Genomic DNA, 23972 nt, shown 5'->3' with positions numbered 1-23972 from the left:
GGGTAGCAAAGAACTGAACCCAGGGCCGCTCTGAGAGGACAGCTGGTCGGCCTGGTGGAACCAGGACAGGAACCAGCACCGATGCCGATGCTCTCTCAACTGCATCTCCCCTGGAAAGGAAAGTTGCTACCGCCCACGAGAACAGCCCACAGTGCCTCCAATCCCCTCCACTCCAGCTTTCACCCACTCCTTCAGTCATTCAGTAAAGTTCTGCTGCCCCCACCAGGGACCAGCTCCCAGGCACAGAGCACCCTAGTTCCTACACAGCTACTCCAGCCAGCCACCTGGAGTTTTAGGGCATGAGCAGTTTGATTGAGTTCATCCCTTACTTACTTTCTGCCTAACTCTGGCTCTGTGCCTGGTACCAAGAGAGAGCGAGTTTTCCAAATGCTCCTTACACAGGACGGCCAAATAAGCCAGGACAGAAGCTTCATAAATCCCAAAAGCAGGCTGCACACACTCAGGAGTGAGATCTGAGTGGTCTGAGCGATCCCAGGGGCTTACCGGAGGAGGGAACTCTGGAACAGGCCTGGGAATGGTGGGGGAGAGAGAGAGAGGTCTCCCAGACTTCCCTACTAACTCAAGCAAGGTGCAGGACTGAGGTTAGGGCCTTCTGGTCAGTGCTCATGTGATGCATTCTGCCTCAGTTTCTCTCTCTGGAACACCCATAGCTAAGGGTACCAGGCAGTCACCCTGTTCCTCCCCACTGTCAACGCTCACTGCCCACTCCAGAGTTCAAGCCTCCCGCCTGCACTGCCTTTTCTATATCCTCACTTGGGGCCTTCGCATGTGCCGTTCCTCTGCCTCAAGTGCCCTTTTTCTTCTCCTCCTGGGTCTATGGGGTGAGTGTATCTGGAGGGCTGGCCTCGAGAACCCCCACACCTCCTCTGATCTCAGGGGAGCTCCCCTTCCCCAGCCCAGGCGGCCCCATGATGCTGTCTCAGTGATGCTGAGCCCTGCTTCTGTCTGCAGCACCAGGAGGACAAGGGTGCATCTGCATTGCTCCATGCGGAGCCGGGGACTCCAGGCTCTCCAGTGACTCTGACAGCCCTGATCACTGACTGAGAGAGACAGTGTATATACCCAGGCAGGGGACCATGCTGACCAGTGCTCCTCCTGGGGAACCCCCTTCCCATCTATCTACCTCCCAGGCATGAGCAGCAGAGTCAATGCCCGCCTCGAAGCAGCAGCCCAACCTGTGCAGGCCAGGGGCCCTCCTTAGACCCGCTCCTTGGTGGGGAGTGGGTGGGAGGGGATAGGGTTGGTGCTGGCTGGGGCCTGAGCACAGTTGCCGGACAGCGTGGGAGTTCCAAAGCCACCACACACCTTTCCGAGCAGCATCAAAGGACTGAGATTTGGGTGTTTTGTCCAGAGTGACCCTGGCTGATGGGGACAGATGGCTGTCTCATCCCAGGGGAGCTACCAGGAAGCATGCACGAGGACAGCAAGTCTGAGTGGCCGAATGCAGGAAAGCAGCCCTGCCAGATGTGGGAAAGGCACGTGAGGCAGAACACGGCACACCTTTACGACTCCCCTTCTGATCCCCCTGCTTAATCTAGCAAATGCTTCTCCTCTGCACCAGCTGCCCTGGGACCCCTAGGAGGAGGCCACACTGCCCAGAGTGGGTCCAGGAGCCATGAGGCTGGCCACTTCTATGGGCCTTGCCTTCTCTGAGCTGGATGACCCAGCTGCCTGAGGCTTCTGGAGAGGCTGCAGTGCTGGGAAGGTGCTGGGGTGCAGCCTGGGCTGTGCCATGTGCACAGCCTGCGCTCCACACCCCGGGGCTGGAGAATGAGAGAATGAGCTGGACTGGTCTCTTCAACACTTTATCCTAGCCCCTCCCCAGGAGGGAGGGGCTCTTACACACACGCTTATTTTGCACACACGCTTTGGAGCCTCACCACGGCTAGGCAGGCCCCGTTAAGCTGCTATCAGTGTCGCTACCCCTTCCTCAGCCAGCATCTGCTGTCCTCCTCCGCCTCCCTCAGCCGCTCAGCCTCCTGGGGCAGACAGCAGCGTTAACTGAGAGTAAACGGCACTGTGACATCCACTGGAGGCTGGGTATGGAAAAGGACACGTTTCTGGGAGAAGACAGGCCTTCCCAGGTCTCTGCAGGCCCAGGAGCCGCAGCACATGCCAGATGGTGCCCAGGAAAGAGGTCGTGAGTCTGAGGATCTTGTGGGGAACCGGGAGTGAGTCACAGCCCTTGGCTCATCGTCTCCCCAGCTGGGTGTCTTTGACTTCAAAACAAAAGGCTGGCACTGAACACAGGGTGGGGTGGCCTGGTACCCAGAGGAAGCCACAGATTCAGGAAGAAGTGGAATTAGGAGGAAAACATTTGCATGTCCTCAAGGCCAAATATTTCTACATGCTTACAGACAACTGGACTGTTGGGACTCCAATGACCTGTTCCTGCACAAAGAGGAACCTGCATCCCAAAGAGGGCAACTGGTTCATTCAGGGTCACACAGCCAGCACCAACATGCACTGGGCTGCTTGCTCTGTGCCAGGAGAGAGGACAGGTCTGGTCTCCTCAGCTTCCCCTGCCCCTTTCCTTCTAACAGCATCTCCAGTTTCCACTTCATAGTTTTGCTGTTTGGAGAGGGGGGGGGGCAGCACCTGCACAGGATGGCTGCCTCATGCCAGGCAGAGCAGGTGGCTCAGAAGAGACAAGTCCCCGGAATTACTCACAAGTGGTGTGGAGGCTGAACTGCCCAAAGCCAGAGATTCAATGGAGAAGGTCTTTCTGGTGACCTCAGCCACAAGTTTGTTTCCCACAGCAGGACTTGATTTAATCATGGGCAGAGTGGCACGCTCCAGCGTGGGCTGCAGGGACACAGGCTAGCTAGGCGCTGGCTTTGTGGGTTCTGTCCATGCAGAGCGGGATGCCAGGCACTTGATGTCTCTTCCTTAAGGACACTCCGTCAGACCTCTAGGGGGCTGCACCAAGGGGTCTTGGAGCCCCAGACCCAAGTGCTGGGGTCTGGACGCAGTCTGGATGGGGCTGGGAGTCCCTGAGTGATGACAGCTGAAATGGGGCTGCTCTGCACCAGGTGTTAAAGGCTTGGCCTAAGATCTCAGCCCCATCACTCCCCAGCCATGCGGCCTTGGGCAAGTCCCTAATCTTGCTGCATCTCAGTTTTCTCACCTGTGAAATGGGCACAATGACTGTCCCTGCCTCACAGGGCTGACCTAATGTACAGAAAGCCATAGTTCATAAAAAGAGTTCAACAAACATTAGCAAGTAGTGCCCTAATAGTTCCTCATTATTAATATTAACGTCTACAGCCTTAAGCACTGGCATTCTGGGGGACAAGCAGACAAGTTCCAAATCCTATCTGTAGCAAGTTTTGGCCTTTGTTCCTGAGCCTGCTCACACCACCAGAGGCTGCCTGGGGTTCTCAACCTCATCAATGCTCCCAACTGGCACTCATCTCCCCCTTTCCTTCCCCAGCTCCGCTTTGTAAGGATCACTCTATTTTCCTGACAGACGGATCCGCAGGCCAAGGAAGCCTGGGGGGTCTCCCCTCAGTCTCTCCATTATGCCTGAATTCCAACCAGATCCCAGGTCCATCCATACCACATCCCACAATCTTCCCTACTCTCTTGATTCCCCTCTTCACCAGCTCTAGACTCTCTCCTCTGACCCCTGAAGGCAGCCAGGCCGAGCTTCTGCAATGCAGCAATGATCACTCTCAGAGTTCCCCGTCTGTCACCGAACCCCGCAAACGCAGGCCCGGAACAGTCTGTGCAGGCTGTGGCAGCTCTTCTAAGGCCTCCCTCCCAGGAAGCCATCTGTGGTCACAGTGAGGTGCCCCTGGGACCTCAGGGAGAAGGGTGCCCCTTCAGGGAGCTGCCTCCATTGGATCCCATCTGATGGGAAATGCCCAGGGCATGAGGGTCCAAGCCACCTGGTCTTGGCACGAGGCTGGTCACCTCTTCTAGAACTCAGTCCTATTTCTGCAGTGTTCTACCTTACTAGGAAGGAAGCTCTCTTTCTCAATTTCCTTTAAAGGGATATTCCCTTATCAGCCCACCAATGCCTGCAATCAAGCTCTAGTCTGCAAACAGTGAGCGGTCAGTAAACGCACAAGTTGTTCCTCCTTTGATGCCACCAGGAAATGTTACAATGTACTTGGTTCTATGAACAGGCCCTGCCACAGCTGACCTTGGCCTAAGGTGCCCTCTCTGCCAGAGTATCCTTGTCCCATTCCTCCAGGCCCCTGCCTATGTTTGCCTGCTCACTGCAAGGCCAGGCCAGATGCCTTCCTGCTGTGCAGACTTCATGGTCCCCATAAGAAGACAACACCAGACAGACTGAGGGGTCCTCTGTGAGTCCTTGAGGGCGGAAGTCAATCTGAGGAGGCAGGTGTTCAGTGGGTGTGTGATGATGGAGACCTGAGTCCTGTTGACCTGACCCCATTACCAAGAATGGATGGAAACTAATACTGTTTTTAGGGATCATCTTCTCTGTGCAGGGTTGACATATGTGGCCTTATTATATTCACACAACAGCCCTGAGCAGGAGCTGTGGTCTCATTCTTCAGGTGAGACTCTGAGACTCAGAGAAGTTAGCTTCCCTAACATCACCCTCCACTGGCCCAGAGGCCTCTCCCATGTGCCCCTCATCTTCTTAGGGTGGGGGGTACTCTGAGCTATCTCCTTGACGTCCAGTTCCCTTCATTCAGGCTGCAACCTCCTCAAAGGCAGGGGGCACATCTCTAGTTTCCTTCTTAGAACCTCATGGTGCTCAGCCAGCAGAGGCAGAGCTTAGCTGACCCCCCCACCCTGCAAGCTGTGCTGTAGCAAGAGGGGCTGAGTGCCCACTTCAAGATTTCTTTGCTTGTTTCTGCCAAATAGTCCACAGTTCAAGGGACCAAGTTATACAGCAGATGTGGAGAAAGATGGTCTGTGATGTCATTGGAGAAGTGGTGGCCTGTGCGGCCAGTACTGGGGAGCACAAGGGAGGAGAACTCACTCAGGCCCAGGGGCTTCTAGAAGCTTCTGGGAGAAGGTCCTGAAAAATGATGAGTTTAGGCCGAGAAGGGCAGAATGGTATCTGAGTTGCAGGGAATGGCACAGGCAAAGACAAAGGGCATGAAGATGCCTTGCTAACTAGTTCTGGATGTATATATGGCTGGGATGTCCTCTGTATCTGGGGGCAGGAGAGAATGGCACAGGCAAAGACAAAGGGCATGAAGATGCCTTGCTAACTAGTTCTGGATGTATATATGGCTGGGATGTCCTCTGTATCTGGGGGCAGGAGAGAAGGCAGAGGAGCCCGGCAGAGATGTGCAGGCTCTCTCCTGGAGCTAGGGTTATCAGTGAGGCTTTTATGGGGAAGTAAAAGAATTATATTTGCCTTTGTAGAAGGAGCTTCCAACAAACTATATGGGCACTTGAGAATGAACTTCCAATTGCTGTGTTGGATGGATCCTAGGGAAACAGGTAGAAGGGTATTCCTGAATGTCCCAGGGAGAGATGACAGAGCTGGGAGGGAAGGACATACATCCTGAGATCCCAGGGGATAGACATGACCCCACAGGCAACTGGGTGGAGGATGAGGCCAAGGGAGGCATGGAGGCCAGTGGTTCCAGCCCTGACTATACACTGGAATCCCCCAGGGGACTCCGAGAACATATGTAGAAATGGCGTCACAGAGGCTGGGTTAGCAGTCTGGGCATGGCCGGGCGGGGCGAGCTTGCAGAGAGAGTACAGCGAAGAGGCTGTCAGCCGTGTTGGGGGTACATGAGAGGAGAAAGGTGATTGTGCGTGTGCGTGTGTGCATGCGGCAGAGAGAGAGATGGAAAGAGAATAAGACAGAGAGTGAGTGTGGGTGTGTGAAGTACCCAAGAGGTGATAACAAAGGCCTTTGAGAGGCCACCTGGGTCATACTCTATTCCTTACGATAGAGTTTACTGAGCACCTACTCTGCAGAAGCTGCTGAGTTAGGCTCCTGAGATACAAAGATGGCAATTAATTTCATGAACACTGAGCAGACATAAGAAAGGCAAAATGTGGCCTTCACTCCACTGTCCATCTACTCACCCTCCATCCATCTATCCACATATTCTTCTACCAGCCATCCACCTTCCTTTGCTCCCTCCATTCCTCCACCCAACATCCATCCATCCATCCCTCTACCATCCATCATCCACTATCCCTCCACCATCCATCCATCCATCCCTCTACCATCCATCATTCACTATCCCTCCACCATCCATCCATCCATCCCTCTACCATCCATCATCCATATCCCTCCACCATCTATCCATCCATCCCTCTACCATCTATCCACCATCTGCCCATCCACCCATTGTCCACTATCCCTCTATAATCCATCCATCCATCCATCCTTCTGCCATCAGTCTATTCACCATCTACCCATTGATCATCCATCTATCCATCCATCCATCTACCATCCGTCTATCCACCATCTACCCATCCAACCATCATCCACTACCTATCCATCCATCCCTCTACCATCCATCTATCCACCATCTACACATCCATCCATCGTCCACTGCCCCTTCATCATCCATCCATCCCTCTACCATCCATCATCAACTATCCCTCCACCATCCATCCATCCATCCCTCTACCATCTATCTATCCACCATCTACTCATCCATCCATCATCCACTATCCCTCTATCATCCATCCATCCATCCTTCTACCATCCGTCTATCCACCATCTACCCATTGATCATCCACCATCCATCCATCCCTCTACCATCCATCTATCCACCATCTACCCATCTATCCATTGTCCACTGCCCCTTCATCATCCATCCATCCCTCTACCATCTGTCTATCCACCATCTACCCATCCATCATCCACTATCCCTCTGTCATCTATACCTTCTCCATTACTAAGAAGAGGTGCTCCTATTCCACAAAGCAGTATCATCTCCTCTGATCTAGCTGCCTCTCCATCCTTATCATTTCCTCTCCAGTCTGCCCCCCACAAAGGCCTTCTTTCCTGCTCAGACCATCCTGGTCAGGGCTTTGCCCTAAAACCCACACGACTTTGGGAATCTCTGGGTGGGGCATGAGACATTTAATTGCCCTGGTGTTTCCAGGAAGCCAGATGTTGGGTACTACACTGCATTACTAATGTAGATGTTTGGTTTTAGTTTTTCTTCCCAGTTGATCTCAGTTGTAGCAGGGTAAAAAAATATCCTCAGCTTTGGACCCAAATAGATCTGAATTCAAATTCTGATTGTGCCAATCTCTGCCTAAATGTCCTTAGACAAAATCCCTGACCTGGATCCAGCAGAACATCAGTTTATTTACCTGGAAACATTCAAGAACAATGTCTACCTCCCAGGATGGCTGTGAAGGTTAAAATAGATGATTCTACTAGAAAACACCCACACTTATGAGCTTGGCACTCAGCAGAGGCGTGATGAGTGTTAGGCCCCTACCACCTCATCCTCCCAAGGTAGGTGCAGCCTGAGGGAGATGAATGCCCATGGTCTTTCCCTTTCCATAGAGGGGGTCCCCTATGGAGGTTGATTGTAAAGCTGTGTTTGCATGTAGAGCTCTTCCTAAATGTGCAAAGGAGGAAGAAGACTTTGGCACAGGCCTGAGTGTGTCCAACCAGATGTGGGGCCCTTCTCGAGGGGAGCAGCTCTGCTCTAGGCAGATGCTACCATCGAAGCTGACTGGGTTAGTGGCTCTCTACCTGTCTGCCTCCTGGATATGCGTACAGGAGGCCAGGGCCCACCGCAGAGACTCTCCTTCTGGCTGTGGAGTTGGCCTGAAACCAGCGGGTGCTGAAGCTCAGTCGGGTGGCAGAATCATGGATGTAGAGTTTTCTAGATGTGTATGATTGTGAGAATTCCTTAAAGTGTCAAGGCGCATCTCGGGGCTCCCCAACTGGCCCTGGGATGGTGCTGGGGCTCCATACGTTTCAGGAGCCCCCAAGCAGGCTCAGTAGAAGCCCTGTGGGAATTCAGTCATAAAGAAGGAGCACAGAACTCACACCTCTGCTGCTTATCAGCAGAGGCCACTTAACAAGGTATGTGACTTCCTTCGTCTTCAGATTCTCCAGTGATAAGGTGAGGATCACAACCGTGCCTGTCTCATGGGGCTGCTGGGATGGACAGCCAGGGATGGGTGTCAGCGACCAGCACAGCCACGGTGGCCATTCTCACTGCAGAGCCCGGCTACCTAGGTGACAGGCTGGACTCTGTCCATCCTTGAACTGGCCCGGGGGGATGAGACATGGATGGGGATGAGGCACTTCAAGGAAAGATCTAGACTTTGGGCTGATGACAGAGCTATGTCTGGTGTCTGGAGTCATCATGGTGGTAACTTGGTAACTTGGTGGTAACCCTGTGGCTGTGCACTGAGGATCCAGTCAAATGATGTGGGAAGAGGCGCCCAGATGAGCCACCCCCCAGCCCCAAGCCCCTACAGAGAAAGGAGTGAGGGTTCCACCCACGCCCTGACCCATGGAGGGCCTGCCCAGCATCCTTAAGCTCTTGGAAACTCACGCTCTGGAGTAGTTCAGAACGAAGTCCACACCCTTCTCACTATCAAACTGGATGTCTCGGGGTAAATCCTTGTGACATTTGGCATCAATACTCAAAGGGAAGCCAGGGTTCCACTCCATCCACCTGAGAATGAATAATAAGAAGAAAATTTTATCAAATGGTCACCTTTGGGTTGGTTCCTCAGGCTAAAGGCTGCCCATGTGGTCTGAGGGGGTATCCTCCGTCAGCTGAGCGTGCAGCCCGAGAGGTACAGGGACCCCTCCCAGGGGCTGATGGTAGTCTGCTTCCCTGTGCCCTGAGCATCACAGTAGGAGGCCCAAGGTCCTCTGAACTTGAGACTGGGCTCTTGGCAGAGGGGTAGAGAATGGTAGGTGTGCACCTACCAGTGCATAAAAAGAAGTTGAAAGGAAGCAGCAGAAGACCTCACTGATTTGATGGGACACTCAACCGCCATCTCTCCCCTGGCATAGAGCAGCCCTGCTGGTCACTGGAGGTAGAAGGGGGTAAGGCTCCCCCACTTCCAGGCTGACCTGGGCAGCCAGTATCCCTCCAGTTCAGTCGACATGCCCCTGCACTCTGAGTGGTGGCTGGGGAATGGGGACGGCGGTCACTCCTTCCCAGTAGGGTGCCCAGGACAGCAGGGTGATTGGATGCGGGGCTTTAGGCACAGACGCTGTCTGTGGCTGGCTTAGTGACTGTTATAATAAAAATAATTCCCCCCAAACATGGGCCATGCACTCTGTCCAGGCCAAATTTTCCAATCCTGGTGTCTTGAAACTTCTCCTGCGGCATTGGGCACATACATTTTGTTTTTGTTTTTAATTTATTTTTTTTAAAGACTTATTTATTTTAGAGAAAGAGCACCTGCAAGCATGGTGGGGAGGGGCAGAGGCAGAAGGAGAAAGAGAATCTCAAGCAGACTCCCCACTGAGCACAGAGCCTGAAGTGGGGTTCCCACAACCCTGAGATCATGGCCTGAGCTGAAATCAGGGGTTGGACACTTAACAGTCTGAGCCACCAGGTGCCCCTTAAATTTTACTTAAAAACAAACAAAAAAAAACTTTATTTTTTTTTCTTTGCTTACCACAAAACTCAAACTAATCAAGATTGTTTCTTTAGCTCAGGGAGAATGATCTTATATTTGTTTAAAAACCAAAATTTACATTCTGAGTAAAGAGCTTTTCCTTTTGTATTCCTAATTCTCCTTTAATAAAATCTCTCTTATGACAGCAAACTAAAGCACTAAGAGTTGAGGTCATAAAAAACTCTGGCATCCCTTTAGTATCATCTTGTCCTTTTACTGTCATGAAAGTCCCTATGGTTTTTCATGCTGTCCTGTCGGCCCAGTAAGACTCCCAATAGGACCACCAGAGGTGAACAGGAACTGGATACGCTCAGTCAGAGCAGATGCATTTTGAAAAGCATTTTCTGTCATGCAGTACTGTCACTTCTCACTGTTGGCTTATTTACAATATTCTGTTTTTCTGGACTTTAATCTTCCATATTTGTTGTATATGTATTAGCATCACTGCTGGTACATTAACAGGATAAAATGTAGACTCATGTACGTCAACTAATCTACTGATTTTTTCCCCTTTGTTTTAGAAAATGATTCATTTCCTTAAACTCCCGGCCTCCCGCTGCTGTTCCCCAGGGCTCCTGAGGGTGGCAGCACTGAGAGATGGACGTGCCCCATCAGGGTAGCCAGGAGACTAGGGCCACTTAGTGCATGGAGACAGCACAGTTCGTAAGCTCACCACTAAAAACGTTGGTGTCCCTCCTACTGCAGGCCACTGCTGTCTCAGACACCTAACAGGCTGACCTGCACAGGGGTCAAAGGACTTCGTGCCCACTGATAATATGCAAATAAAAATAAAATCACACTCCACTGAGGAAGGCCAAGTTGAACAACCAGGCCGAAGGAAGGAAAGAAGCAAAAAAGACATTTATTTTAAAAAAGGAGAAGTGTTAAAGAGATATAAGTAGAATGTTAAAAGACTTTCTTCAACAGCAAAACATGATTTCTGAATTGAAAATTCAACAGAGAAATGGGAAAAGAGAACAGTCAATGAGAGATCTAATTTGTCTCCTGGACAAAATTTGTTCATTCAATAAATAATTATTGAGAACTTGTCATGGGCCAGGCGCTGCTCTGTGCAAAATGGAAGAGAATGTAACACAAATGCAGAGCAAAACCACAGAGAAAAGGAAACAACGATGGGGATTAAGGAGTGTACCTGTGATGAGCACCGAGTGTTGTATGGAAGTGTTGAATCATGTACTATTATGTATGAAACTAGTATGATGCTGTATGTTAACTACCTGGGATTAAAATAAAAACTTAAAGAAAAAAACCACAGGAGACATGAAAGGCAGATATAGAAGATTTAACATACAGAGACTAAGAGGTCCAAAAGGAGAGAGAGGAAATATATGGAGAAGTAAAAAAATCAAGAAATAAGAGAAAAACTTTCTTAAGTTGAAAAGACTTCAATTTTCCGAGTAAGTCCTAGGCAGGAAAGAAAAGGAAAAAGGGCATGTTTAGATATATACTGCCAAAGAGAGAGAAGACCGAGTGTGTGTGTGTGTGTGTGTGTGTGTGTGTGTGTGTTGGGGGGAAGAAAGAGAAAGGGAGGGAGAGAGGGAAAGGAGGGGGTAAGGGGAGGGTGTGGGAGGGAGAGAAGAGGAGAGGGGGACTGGGGAGAGAAGAGAGATGCTCTCATAAGCTCATGAATTTCCAGGAAAAGAAAAATAATAGAATTATCATTAGGTTTTTCATTTTATACTGAAAATGGGGAGATGGTGTCAAGTGTTTACAGACTTCTTTTTAGGTCATCCTCTAAGCCTCTTATATCATCAAGTAATTGGTGAGGGTGGGAGAATTTTTGGGGGGTGGGGACAAGCACTGACTCAGATATTATATTACCCCCAAACCTCTTCTGAGGAAATTAACTGAAGATGTTCAGCCAAAAAATTAGAATGAACCAAGAAGTTCTAAAATGTAGTAAAGAGTATTCATCAAAAAACAATAGCAAGTATAATTGTAAATAAACATATCAAAGGTATTTTTTTCAGAAATCAAGACCATCATTGCTGCTATTACTTGTTTTGGAAATTCCAGCTGTGAAATAAGAAAAAAATACAGCGATGTAAATAATGGAAAATAACAGACAAAATTATCATCATTTAGATAGTATGACTGACTAACTAAAAAGACTCATTAACAGAAAAGATTAGTGCCAATAAAAGAGCTTCGTAAGATGTCAATACAAGGAAAATATTTTAAAAAATAACTAATTTATCTTTATCCCAGCAATATTTATTTACAAACAGAAGAATAGGCCACTCAGAATGGTACAAGCTATACTTTCTTTTGTCTAAAGTACCCACAGAGGAGAAAGACCTGCAAGAAGAAAATTAGAAACTCTACAAAAGGTCATTACACAAGATCTAGGTGGGGGAAGGCACACTGTGTTCTAGGTCTCCACGGGGGTGGGGAGGACTGAATGTCATCAGCATGTCAGTACATACATATTTATATGTAATTCAAAGCAATCCTCATCATGAAAATCTTAGAACAAACAGTGAGAGAATGTCAGAGCTATTAACATATATTAGAAAGTTAAATAATAATAAATAAAAGAAAGTTAAATAATCAAAACATGGCACTGGGCTGCAGAGTGGAAACGTGGACTAACATGTGAAGTCCAGAAAGAGCTCCAAGAAAATACGTAAATGTGACAGAAAACTAGCTAACACTTATCCAGGGCTTTCTAGATGCCAAATACTAGTCTATGTGTTTTCATGGTTTAATCAATTTAATTCTCTCAAAACCTGGTCAGGTAGTACTATTCTTTTACCCATCTTCTAGATTGAGGGGGTGGGGCACACAAAGACTAAGCAACTTTTGCAGGACATAGAGTGAGCTGAGCTTGGAAGCAGGCTTCAGAGCCCACGCCCATTCATAACCACTGTCCTAGGCTGGCTCTGCACGGTGGGGGTCTGCTCCAGGCAGGAGGGAGGAATATAATCCATAATAAGTGATATTGGGGGTGCTGGACCCCTGCTTCACATCGTGTATAAAAATACAGGGCAGGCGAATTAAAAGCCAAATGTTAAAGGCTAAATCGCAAAAGTATTAGACAAAAGTAAAGGTGTATTTATGTAACACTGGGGTGGGGAGGGTCTTCTTACGCAAAGCAGGAAACCCAGAAGCAATAGAGGAAAACCAATACATGTAGTTAAGAAAACAAAGAACTAAAATCTTCCGTGACAAAAGCAACAGAAGACAAATGACATGTTCTATACTTATAACGGAAGGATACTAGCCTGATATATAGAGGGCTCCTTTGGATTAATCGTAAGGAAGGGAGAAAAATAAAGCCTACACATAGGCAATTCAAAGAAGAGGCCCTCCACAGAGGTGAAACTCACCAGTGGTGAGGGGAATGCAGATTAAAACAACAATGGGGTCCAACTTATGGATTTTTAGATTGTTAAAAATATAAAAGATCGGCATGGCCAGGTATGCCATAGGTACACATGCAACTGGAAAATGCACCAAAAATTAGCATAAAATTGTGGGAAAGGACTTTTGTTAGTATTTCTCAAAATGAAACTGCTACTTTGACCCAGGAGTGTGAGTTCTGGAACTTAATGGACAGTGAAGAAAGCACCAGGACATCCAGCTGCTTGTGGAAGGCTGCGTCCTGCAGCACTGTGGGTGATGCCAGAGACAGATGGACAGACAGATGAAAACAAAGCTGAATGTCCATCAGTAGGGGAATGGTTGAATTCACACACAGCTAGAAATATGTGGCAATTTAAGAATGAGGAAATCCAGGAGATACAATTTCAGGACATTAGACTGACCTGAACAAGAATGTCTCAAGATGAAAAGTATGTCAACAATGCAGGGAAATTGCAACCCTCAGAAACAGCTGCTAGGGGTGAAAGCTGGCAGAACCTCTTTGGGAGACAACTGGCAATATCTAGAAAACTTAAAATGTGGCCTGCAATCCTGCACGTCTATCCGTAGGAATAGCCCCTAAAGAAACTCTTCCATGACAGCACTAGGAGACGTACGAGGAAGCTGTCTGAGGTGTGGCTTGCAACAGCCAGGAATGAACGACGGCCCACCTGTCCCTCCGCCGGAGAGTGGGCGAGCCTGGTGGTTTGCTCCTACCATGGTGCACTGTCCAGATGCCTAACAGATGGATGGCACCTATCTGTGTCAACTGGCTGCCCTCAAAACAGAATAATGGGTGAAAAAAGCAAGCCATGAAGAGATTATGTGTTATAAATCACAAACCATTACACTACACGCTGCTCTGTCTGAGTGCACCATCTACATCTGTGCAGTCACAGTAAGAAAAGGGCAGTGCGTGATGAGCTGTGTGGGCTTCTCCAACGGCCTGCCTGGCTCACTGAGGGCTGGGGGCCAGCTGCACCTGCAGCTTGCTGACAGACGGGAGACGGTTCTTACTTCACTTCCAAACTCTCATCTGGAACCCCGAGAGTTCAAGAGAAAGAGGAACCCCTAGATTATGCAGACGATGCAAAGTTCAGTGTTTCCTGAACGGAAGGAGAGGAAGGCGTCTGAAAAGGACAGATGAGTGGAAGGAGGAAGAAAAAAACGACGATTAGATCTAAGAAAGGGGAAAACTGTTTCCCCAGAAAGTTCTTGGCCCCATTTTCCTAGTCACAGCCCTATCCCTGTGAAACAAACACACCCCTGGACTGACCGCTCCTTAGGAAAGGGACATTTTCCAAAAGGTGTTCCACGAAGGACTTGTTCTGCTGGATGCTAAGAATTATATGTCAGATTCTCTTGGGAAACACTGGACTAAAAAAAATTAAGCACAGTCCACTAGCACAGAACTTTTCAGAATTCTCCATGCTTATGTGCCCTGGAAACATCCAGGAAGGGCATGGGATTTCCTGAACCTGTCTTATCTTGAGGACAAAGTTCTGGGACAGTGCTCCAGAGCACACTTTGGAAAATACTGAGTTAAGACAACGTGCCTGTAAGACTAATTTATCAGCTGATAACATCTTCGTCTGAGTTACAGTGGAACTGATAAAACTTGTCCACTCACCTAACAGGATACAAACTAGCCCGATTCTCTGAAAGTTGGTTAGCATCACCGCAGTCTAAGATTCCCTCTTCCCACAGGGCCAAAAGTACATGAAGTATTCACTGTAGGGGTTTTGGCAGGGGTGGTCGAAGTGGGGAGGAAAGCTGAGGAAAGAACGTAGAAATAACAACCCTCAAAAAGTTGAAAATAGAGCTACCCTACAACCCAGCAATTGCACTACGGGGTATTTACCCCAAAGATACAAATGTAGAGATCTGAAGGGCACGTGCACCCAAATGTTTATAGCAGCAATGTCCACAATAGCCAAACTATGGAAAGAGCCCAGATGTCCATCGATAGGTGAATAGTTAGAGAAAATGTGGTATATATACACAATGGAATACTACTCAGCCGTCAAAAATGAAATCTTGCCATTTGCTATGATGTGGATGGAACTAGAGGGTATTGTGCTAAGCAAAGTAAGTCAATCAGAGAAAGATAATTATCATGTGATCTCACTCATATGTGGAATTTCAGAAACAAAACAGAGAAGCATAGGGGAAGAGAGGAAAAAATAAAACAAGATGAAACCAGAAAAGGAGACAAACCATAAGAGACCCTTAATCATAGGAAACAACTGGAGGGGATGGAGGTGGAAGGATGGGGTAACTGGGTGATGGACATTAAGGAGGGCATGTGATATAATGAGCACTGGATATTACATAAGACTGATGAATCTCTGATTTCTACCTCTGAAACCAATAATACCTTATATGTTAATTAATCTAAATTTAAAAAATTTAAAAAAATGGGAAAAAATTTAAAAAAATTACTTCAGAAAAAAAAATAGAAATAACAATCCTTTAAGATGGGAATGGTGGTGGAGAGCTCCCAGACAATGCCCTGTGCACTGTGCCAAATACACAAGTCTCAGTACACATCCATATGGTGTCTGAGCTGAGAAGCTCACACACAAATGTCTTAAATCACAAATTCATAAATCTTAACAGTACTCATATAATCTGATTACCTTCCGTTACCTGATATAAAGACATAAAAGTTTTATATAAACATTTTATTATGAAATTGAATATATGAATATGTGTACGTGTATATGTATATATATGTACAGATGCATGCAGAAAAATGCACGCATCTATATAACCAACATCTGGATGGAGAATCAGAATGTTACTGGCACCCCCACACTGCACCTGCTTCCCACTCACCATTCTCCCTTTTATGAGAATCATTTCCTTGTTATTATTTATTGTTCCACTGCTATATAACTCTCCCTAAACAATGTAATTCCAAACTCTATGGAAACCATGTTTGGGAGGGGAAAGAACATTAATGTAAATCCAAGCTTTTGCTGCCCAGTTCCTCCTAAATGCTGAAATGGTTGACCTCAACTTTTCTCCATAATGTTCTTTACCATCTCTGCCTGGAGTGGTGGTCAGGGGTAGCTTGAGGATTGGGGAGCCCTCCAGGGAACTGGTGGCTTGGCCATTATTTGTCAGCAGTGGTCGGCCATAACCTGTGGGCACAGTTTTTTTTATAGCCATTTGTCGTAACTCACCGATACTGTTTCTGCCGTGTTTCCAGCTCTTTACGTCTGTGCTGCTTGAGAATGTGAATTTGGTCATCGCAGGCCAACTTTGCTGTGAGGAAAGGGCAGGACTGTGAGAAGAGCCACAAGAAGAAGGGTAACAACGTTCAGTACTTGGGTTTCCCTCACACCCCCTGCCTGTGTGCCATCTTTACCTGCCTCAGAATACACTCCCCTATTCATACTGAGGACACTGGGACTTAGGGAGTTTGAACAGCTTTGCCTTTGAACTTTGCCCAAGGTCATATACCTAATTAGTAGATTTTCAACACAAGATTCAAAACCTGTGCTCTTAGCCACTCCCATTGTAAAAGACAAATCCAGTTGCCCCTCTTTCTGCCTGCTCACTCATTAAGCTGGGGGCACTCGGGGCCCTGAGAATCACATCCAGCCCCGGGCTTGGTTATCAGGCGTTATGGGGGCAGGCCGTTGATCTGCTGCCTCTCTCCCGCAAGCACTGGGTATATAGCAAGTTGTCTTAGCTTCCTCACATGTAAAATGGAGATAATAATGCCTATTTTGGGGGTCATGATGGGGATTTTGGGAGTACTTCACACAGTGCTTGGCACCCAGTAAGTGGGCACAATAATTATTATTATTGTCCTTATAATCAGGATGGACCTGAGCTGCTTCTTCCTCCCTCTAGCCCAGATTCAAAGGTGTCTTGGTTCTCATTTCAGGAGTGGGGCAAGTAGCTTAAGGGCAAGGTCAAGCTGCTCAGGGCCTTTAGAGCAGGAGAGGCTCATTACTGATTACCCTTTATACATACATACATATATAAATATATATATATTACTTATATATATATATAAATATTATATATTTAAGGTAAATCCAGTGAACAGTTAGTGGGAGCCCAGACTAGCAGGATTTCAGAACATCTCCTGAAAAGGGGGCCTATAATAGTGCTTCACCAGCTCTGTGGTTTTTAAAAATGTCCATTCCATCACAGACTGATATTTTTGTAAAATGCAATAAAAATTAACTACGGGAAAAATGAAATAAAAAACAAGCCAAGGACATTCAAAACAAAGCCTGGTCTTTATTATAAGATGCAACAGTCACAGGATAATCCTTGCAAGTTACTATAAAAGCTTGTAAATGCCTACTTTCAGTCTCTGTACTTATCTCATTAAAGACCAACACCCACCAGTTCTTAGCCCACACTCAGAACCCCTTCTGGCTGCGGCAGCTCCAGTCCAGGGCTGGAACTGGGGCCCACAGAGGAAGATCAATAGGGCACCTCTTTGTTCTCCAGTGGGGATGGAAAGCCATCCAGTAGGTGCAGCCTGAGTGAAAGGCCAGTGAAGGGGAGATAAGTATTAATTGTAACAATAGCTGTCCCTGGCTGTAGGAGACACTGTCGTGGGGACTCGACATTTATCATTTCTAATACACCTCTTTCTCTGGCACCTGGCTCTGAGAAATTTGGTCTCTTCAGTTCCAGTGGTATGAGTAAGTCAGAACATGTGAAACTGCACGTACCAAGTTTCAAAAGGTGTAAGCTCCATTTCTCCTGGCCCTGAGGGTGTTGGACATTTACTGCAGTGACTGATGGAACTTTGGGGAACATAGCAGGTGACTAGGTGACAAGACCTAGACTAAATGCCCCAAAGCTCGGGAGTGGGGGTTGATGCCAAAACACTGATATGAGTGCCTTACTGAAGCTATCTTTCCACATAGGTGTTCTGGATTCCCAGGACCACAGTGATGGGCCTCTGACCATTATGTTCACCCCAGGTGCCATGGGGAAGTATTAGATGGCAGAGGTTACCATGTCACTCATGGGCTGGGCCCCTTCATTTCCAAGTTGTCCCAAGGTTGGTTGTTGTGCTATGTCATGGATTAAAGATGGCCATAAATTCCTTGACATTCTTTCCATTAGGAGGTGGGGAATGTCCCCTTTGAGTCTGGGTATGTTCTGTGATCTATTCTATCGCTTGGACCAATAGAATATGGTGGAAGTTACCCTCCACCAGTTTCCAGGCTTGGGCAGGAAGAGACTGTCAGTTTCCACCTCCTGTCTCTTGGAGTACTTGCTCTTGGAAGCCGGCCACTGCTTAAGAAGTGCAACTATCCTGTGACCGCCAAACTATGAGAAGCCCAATGCCATAGAGAAAGCTTCAAGAATGAGATTCCAGGTGGAAAGAGAGGCCAGGGAGCCCTGAGGCACTAGGCATGTGTGGGAAGAACCATCTTAAAAGTGAGCCTTCTAGTCCTTCCCCCTTAGCTAATGCTTCATGGCTCACAGATAAACTGAGATTTCTGACCCATAAGATAATGCACAGAAGAAAATGGCCATTTAAAGCCTCCAGACTGTTACACAGCAATCGATAAGTAGAATAAACTGGATGGATAGCTCCTAGGTGTCCCTCCAGATCTACCTTGTCTTGTCCCTGAAGACCCTCATCTTGTCCTTGATGGGAATGAACTGCATTGATGGGCTTCATACTGGGTTAGCCACTGGGAACCCTGACCAGGGAGAGGAGGGTGTGGGAGAATGAGGAGAGGCCATAATTCCCCAGGTCCTCTCTCAGAACTTCCCCAGTGTCTGCACCGGCGATGCAGTGTCGAGAGGCCATAATTCCCCAGGTCCTCTCTCAGAACTTCCCCAGTGTCTGCATCGGTGATGCAGTGTCTGCATTTCTACTGGGAGCCATAGTTACTCCCAAGGGAGCACTGTCTCGAGGACACTTCCCTTCTTGGATTAATCTGGTTTTCCTTCTCTCCCCTCACACTACCAGGACTAGCAGTGCCAATGGCCTCCACACTGGTGTGCTCCCCTGCACATTGGTCTTTCTAAACACCCTCATTTGAATGGGCTGTACTTTTTTTGCTGGATAGGGTATGTGGGAAGAGGGACCGTCCTACCAAGACCCTGGGTGGGAGTGGCAGGAAGGAGACCAGGAGCTAGTGTTTTTCAAATACTAGAGAAAGAGAAGAACCTTGTCTACCACTGTTCACATTCTGGCCACCACAAGACAGAGTGAATTTTGTGATTTTTTTTTTTTTTTTTTTTTTTTTTTTTGTCATGAGGCCAGGAGACAAAAAAAATCTTTCTAGCTCCACTCACTCAGTTTCGAAATATTTTTAAAATTTGGTTTCTTAAATTCCATGTGAGAAGCAAGGGGATGTGGCCTGATAGTTTAAGAACATGAAGTAGAAAAGAACTTCCTCCTCTGTCTCAGTTTTCTTAGATAAAAAATGGGGGTAGTTATCATTTCCATTTTACCTTCACCTTCTGTGAAGAATTAATGATCTAGTGATAGGAATGCGCTTTCGACTAGGAAGTAGTAAACATTTTATGGGTAAAACATCTGTCCTCTTCCTTATTATTGTAGTGGTACACAGCTTTGAAGATTTCTCATTCGGGTTTTAGAGTGTGAGCAAACTGAAGGGCCATGACTTGAAGTCAGATAGAATTTTGCCAAGGCATGGGTTTGACTCCCATACGCTAAGAGGCTAGTGTGGAGGGGGGAGTCATTCAGAGGGCGAGTGGCCTTAGCTGACCATTGCCATCCATCCCTCTCTCTGTTCCTCCACAGCAGGCCAACTCCCTATCTCTTATGAGGAATGCTCTTCCAAGGAAGTGCTGGGTTGGGGTCTGTACACTGGAGGATCTTGCTTAAGAGGGTAGATTTTAGGTTCTTTTTTAGCAAAATGTAGGACTTCTGGTTTAACAACTGGTGACAATGACTGCCGGGTCTGGCCATGGCCCCTCCAGGCTGGCACTTGGGACACTCCTATCAACCTCCTCCCCTCCCAGACCTGTGTGGGATGCCCTGGAGCCCAAGCCCCACTATGACCCCCAAAGAGGAAAACTGGAGAATTCCCCTGGAAACTGCCCATCTAGGGAGATGTCCTGCAGGCATGTGCTATGAGGGACCCTCCGGCAAAAAGGGAGTCATAAGCTTGCCCCTGAAGGACAGCAGCACAGATGGAAGACAGCTGAGCACGCGGCCAGGGGCCTCTCCCTCCACCCTCTGCGTGTGGGGCTTGTTAGTACCCCGAGGAAGGTCACACCACCTGCCGGTGCATGGAGGCTCAGAGCAGCAGTGTTGCTATTCCCCTGAATACAGTTCTTGGAGGAAGGAGGGCCTGCGAGGTCCATCCGTCCCTGGGAAGCTCCGGAGTGGACACTCACCGCGTCCGTCTCTCAGGACGATCTCGCCCTCGCCAGTGATCCAGCGGTAGCATGGGAACTCGATGTAATCTCCGTAGGGTGTCTTCAGCGTGATGTACTTCAGGTACCAGTCATCGTGGAGCCAGTATTTGCGCTTCTCAATTTTGACCAGCTGGATTTCGCCCAGTTCTTCATCCACTGTCACATCATAGGAATCAACCTGAGAGGAGAAAAAGGCAAATCAGATTGTTTGGGGGTTTCCTGAGTCTTTGTATCACCTCTTAGTTCATTTAGCTAAGACACTGTCTGAATGCCTGCCCTTGGCAAGGCTCCATGCTGCACCTGGGAGACACATGGGGACAAATCCTGGCTCCGCCTTTACGGAGACAGAGGTCTAGTGAGGGATAGATGGGGACATTCATCACATTCAGAGTGGGACATTCTTCTGTCTGCACATGGTTAGGGCTGGAAGAGGGGAGACTCCAGGGAGGGATGCCCTCTGCTAGGCTGTGCTTGGTAAGAGTCCCCTGCAGCTGCCCCTGCTCACAATGAGGGCAGGGGGGCAGCTGGCCTTCCCGCCCTGCAGGCTGGAGAGGGCAAACTAGTCCTTGCATGCTTGGAGGCCCTTTACATCTTACAAAAGGCTTACTGACAATTGCTATGGACCCCTACAATGACGTGAGGATGAGGGGCAGTCATGACTGTGTCACAGACGAAGATATTGAGGCTTACTAAGTCCCACTTCAGCTACTCATTGGCAGAGATGGAGTTCTAGTCTAGACCTTTCCAGTACAGCTACTCCGTGTCTCCCTTGTTCTCTGGGGAGCAAATAACTGAGCGAAAATGAAGAGCCTCAGGTATAAGAGAGGTTGCACAGATACACATCATCCTAGGGCATCCTCTGTCACTGAGCCACAGAAGGGTTAAGAAAATCAGATAAGCGGTACCCATGAGATCTGTGGGAGTGGTGGGCTGAGGTTGGTCTTGCTGCTAGAAGGTGCCACCGTAGGCCCTGTACAGACGGCCCAACAGGTCCCTGAGCTGCTCAGTGCTTTGTGCTGCCAGGCTCCTGACTCTGGGAGATGGGCAGGCAACCCTTCCAAGGCTCTGGGGTGATCTGTGTGTCTGCAACTCTTGGTGGCAGAGGAAAAGGAAGCAAGAGAGCTCAAGCATTACATCGGGTGTTCTATATACTAGCAGGTTTGGGAAGCCCTGCACTCGGTACCCCCCCACCCCCCGCCAAGGTACTTTCTAAGCCGGATTTCACCAGTCCTTGAGCTTTTTCATTGGTGGCAGAACCTAGAGTTCTCAGTGTGATAGTGAAGTAAATGGAGGGGCGAGGGATTCATCCTGCATGTGATCCCATGGTCTCTGTCTCCAAACTTCTCCCACCAAGCTGCCAGAGGAACCCCAGGGAGGACTTCCTAAGAGGAATGGGAAGTTGGGTATTTTTAGCAAACCTCTTGGCTCTGAGTGCAGTGAGCAGCTCGCATGCTGCGGTTACTGAAGATGCCAGACACTTGTGGTCAGAAAGTGGAAGTCTCTTCCCTGTGCCCTGTGGTCTGGGCCTGGGTCCTCAGAATGTTTCTGAGGACCAAGGAGCCAGTCCTCTGTGCTGGGGTGACATTTCTTGGTCCCTAACAGGTGCACAAGCATATCTGTGCTGCCAGAATGCACCCTCCTGCAAAGTGAAAGAACCCTTCTTTCCCACAGTGTGTCAGTGGGAGAGCAGAATGCATAGGTGAGGTCACAGACAGCACTGACCCCCAGGCTGCGGGACTTCAGCTGAGTAGTTTATCTGTACTGCAGGGTGCTAATCCCTTGGGAAGAAGCCAGGAAGCCCCAGGGTGCAGGAGTCCCAGTAAAGGGCTGGAGGACCCAAGGAGCTGGGAGGAGAAGAGGAAAGGAAGGACACAGCTCTTCCGGGGTGACTTCTGGTGTGGGAGAGAATGGAGACCCCTGAGCGGAGGCATCAGTAGGCCAAGTGGTAAGGTTTCGGAGGTGAGGTCAATGGCGAGGGGAAGGAATGGGCAAGGCATTTATCTGTAGAGAACAGAGAGCAAGACTCCTTAGGTGGGGAATGCATATTTAGAAGGAGGAGGTTAGAGCCTGGAGCTCCTTGGGCCAGAGGTGCTCAGATGCTAAAGACAGACGTGAAGTCAGGGAAACATGCAATTCCCCAGCCTTATCTCACAGAAGGGCCGTTTTCTGATTTCACTTGTTACTTTCAATGCTTTATTGGTTATATGGTTTTAAGGCTTTTGAATATTTCATCCATGTGTTAGCTGGTCACTTTTTTTTTTTTTTTTTAGATTTATTTATTTATTTATTTATTTGAGAGAGACAGTGAGAGAGAACATGAGCGAGGAGAAGGTCAGAGGGAGAAGCAGACTCCCCATGGAGCTGGGAGCCCGATGTGGGACTCGATCCCGGGACTCCAGGATCATGACCTGAGCCGAAGGCAGTCGTCCAACCAACTGAGCCACCCAGGCACCCCCAGCTGGTCACTTTTTAATTTCATCTTTATATGAGCATTTTTAGAAAGGTTTTGTTTCTGTCCCAGATCCCTGTTGTTGCTGGGACAAGAAGAGGGATCTCTCTGCTCAAGCAGAGACAGAAGAGAGACCTGAGGCCCAGCCTGGGATGCTTTTCTTGGTGGAAGCTAATGAGGGGCTGAGCAGGGAGAGGGGGATGTTGTGAAGAAGAGAAGAGGGAACTCGGGGTGGTGGGGGGTACTGGAAGACAGAGCGAGAGTGAGAAACTGCAGCAGAAAAGAAGAGAGAAATGGGGGACACTGGGGCATGGTGGGGACTAGGGAGTAGAGGAAGGAAGAAAAGGAGGAACAGGAGGCAGAATCTAGGAAGAGAGGACAGAGAGGGAAGACGGGGAATATAGATGGAAGTTCATAAGGAAATGTTTATTCTTCACTAATCAGTAATTCTTATTATTGAGGAAGAGTTATCCTAGAGTGTTCTCTTCATAGAAATTAATAAGGTTAACATTCCCTGAATATATGAGGGGTACATAGAGTTGTAAGACTTGTCTATACTCACCGAATATATTCAAGGACAATATATTAAACACTTCTGTATTGTCCCTAGCTTTCCTAAGAGTGCTGTCTTGGAATGAAAGTGGCTCAAGTGACTTCCCCGAGATCTTTGGATCAAGAAAAGTCATCCCATCTGCCTTGAACAGCTTTCAGGTAAAAGAAGTAAGGAAACAAATCAATTTTCCAAGTTTGCCCAGCCTCAGGCCAGTCTCTGAGCTGTCTGGGTCCATGGTCTGGGCATTCCCAAGCAGGCAGTGGGGAGCTCCTGAGGGAGAGATCATTTACAGGAGCGTCTCACCTTTGGAGAACTATTCCTAGTCCTGACCCAAATCGGTATGTGGAACTCTGATGAGGATAAGTGGGGCTCTGTAACTCAAATTGTGGAGAAGAAATCAGTCCTACTGTTTGACAGAATTCTGCACAGAGGTATGTGGGTGTTGATGTGCCAAAGACCTAGAAATGACTGAACTAGCTGGTAACAGTCCTTATTGTTGTGACTGTAACTGTTGTTAACCATAATGATTCGGACACTTTTCCAAGTAAAACGGGATAGCCAATTCCTCTAGACCAAGTATCTTCTCTAAGGGTTCTTTTTCACCTTTACCCAACAGGG

The 23972-nt window shown here is 48.2% G+C and overlaps 1 protein-coding gene across 3 annotated transcripts in view; it reads right to left on the bottom strand.

Moving 5' to 3' along the window:
- ALOX5 (arachidonate 5-lipoxygenase) overlaps positions 1-23972 on the bottom strand; it is a 43125-nt gene that overhangs the window by 16251 nt on the left and 2902 nt on the right. For all 3 annotated transcript variants that reach the window (XM_013063157.2, XM_013063158.2, XM_004765879.3), the window contains exons 2-4: positions 20332-20530; positions 16158-16239; positions 8502-8624 (exon numbers count right to left, since the gene is read on the bottom strand). In XM_013063157.2, coding sequence (XP_012918611.1) covers positions 8502-8624; positions 16158-16239; positions 20332-20530 — 404 coding nt within the window. The remainder of the gene's footprint in view (positions 1-8501; positions 8625-16157; positions 16240-20331; positions 20531-23972) is intronic.

This window comes from Mustela putorius, unplaced genomic scaffold (assembly GCF_011764305.1).
Source record: "Mustela putorius furo isolate JIRA1106 unplaced genomic scaffold, ASM1176430v1.1 tig00003909_pilon_pilon_pilon, whole genome shotgun sequence".
Classification (NCBI taxonomy): Eukaryota; Metazoa; Chordata; class Mammalia; order Carnivora; family Mustelidae; genus Mustela; species Mustela putorius.
The sequence above is the reverse complement of the archived record's forward strand: the minus strand, read 5'-3'. Positions and strand labels throughout refer to the sequence as shown.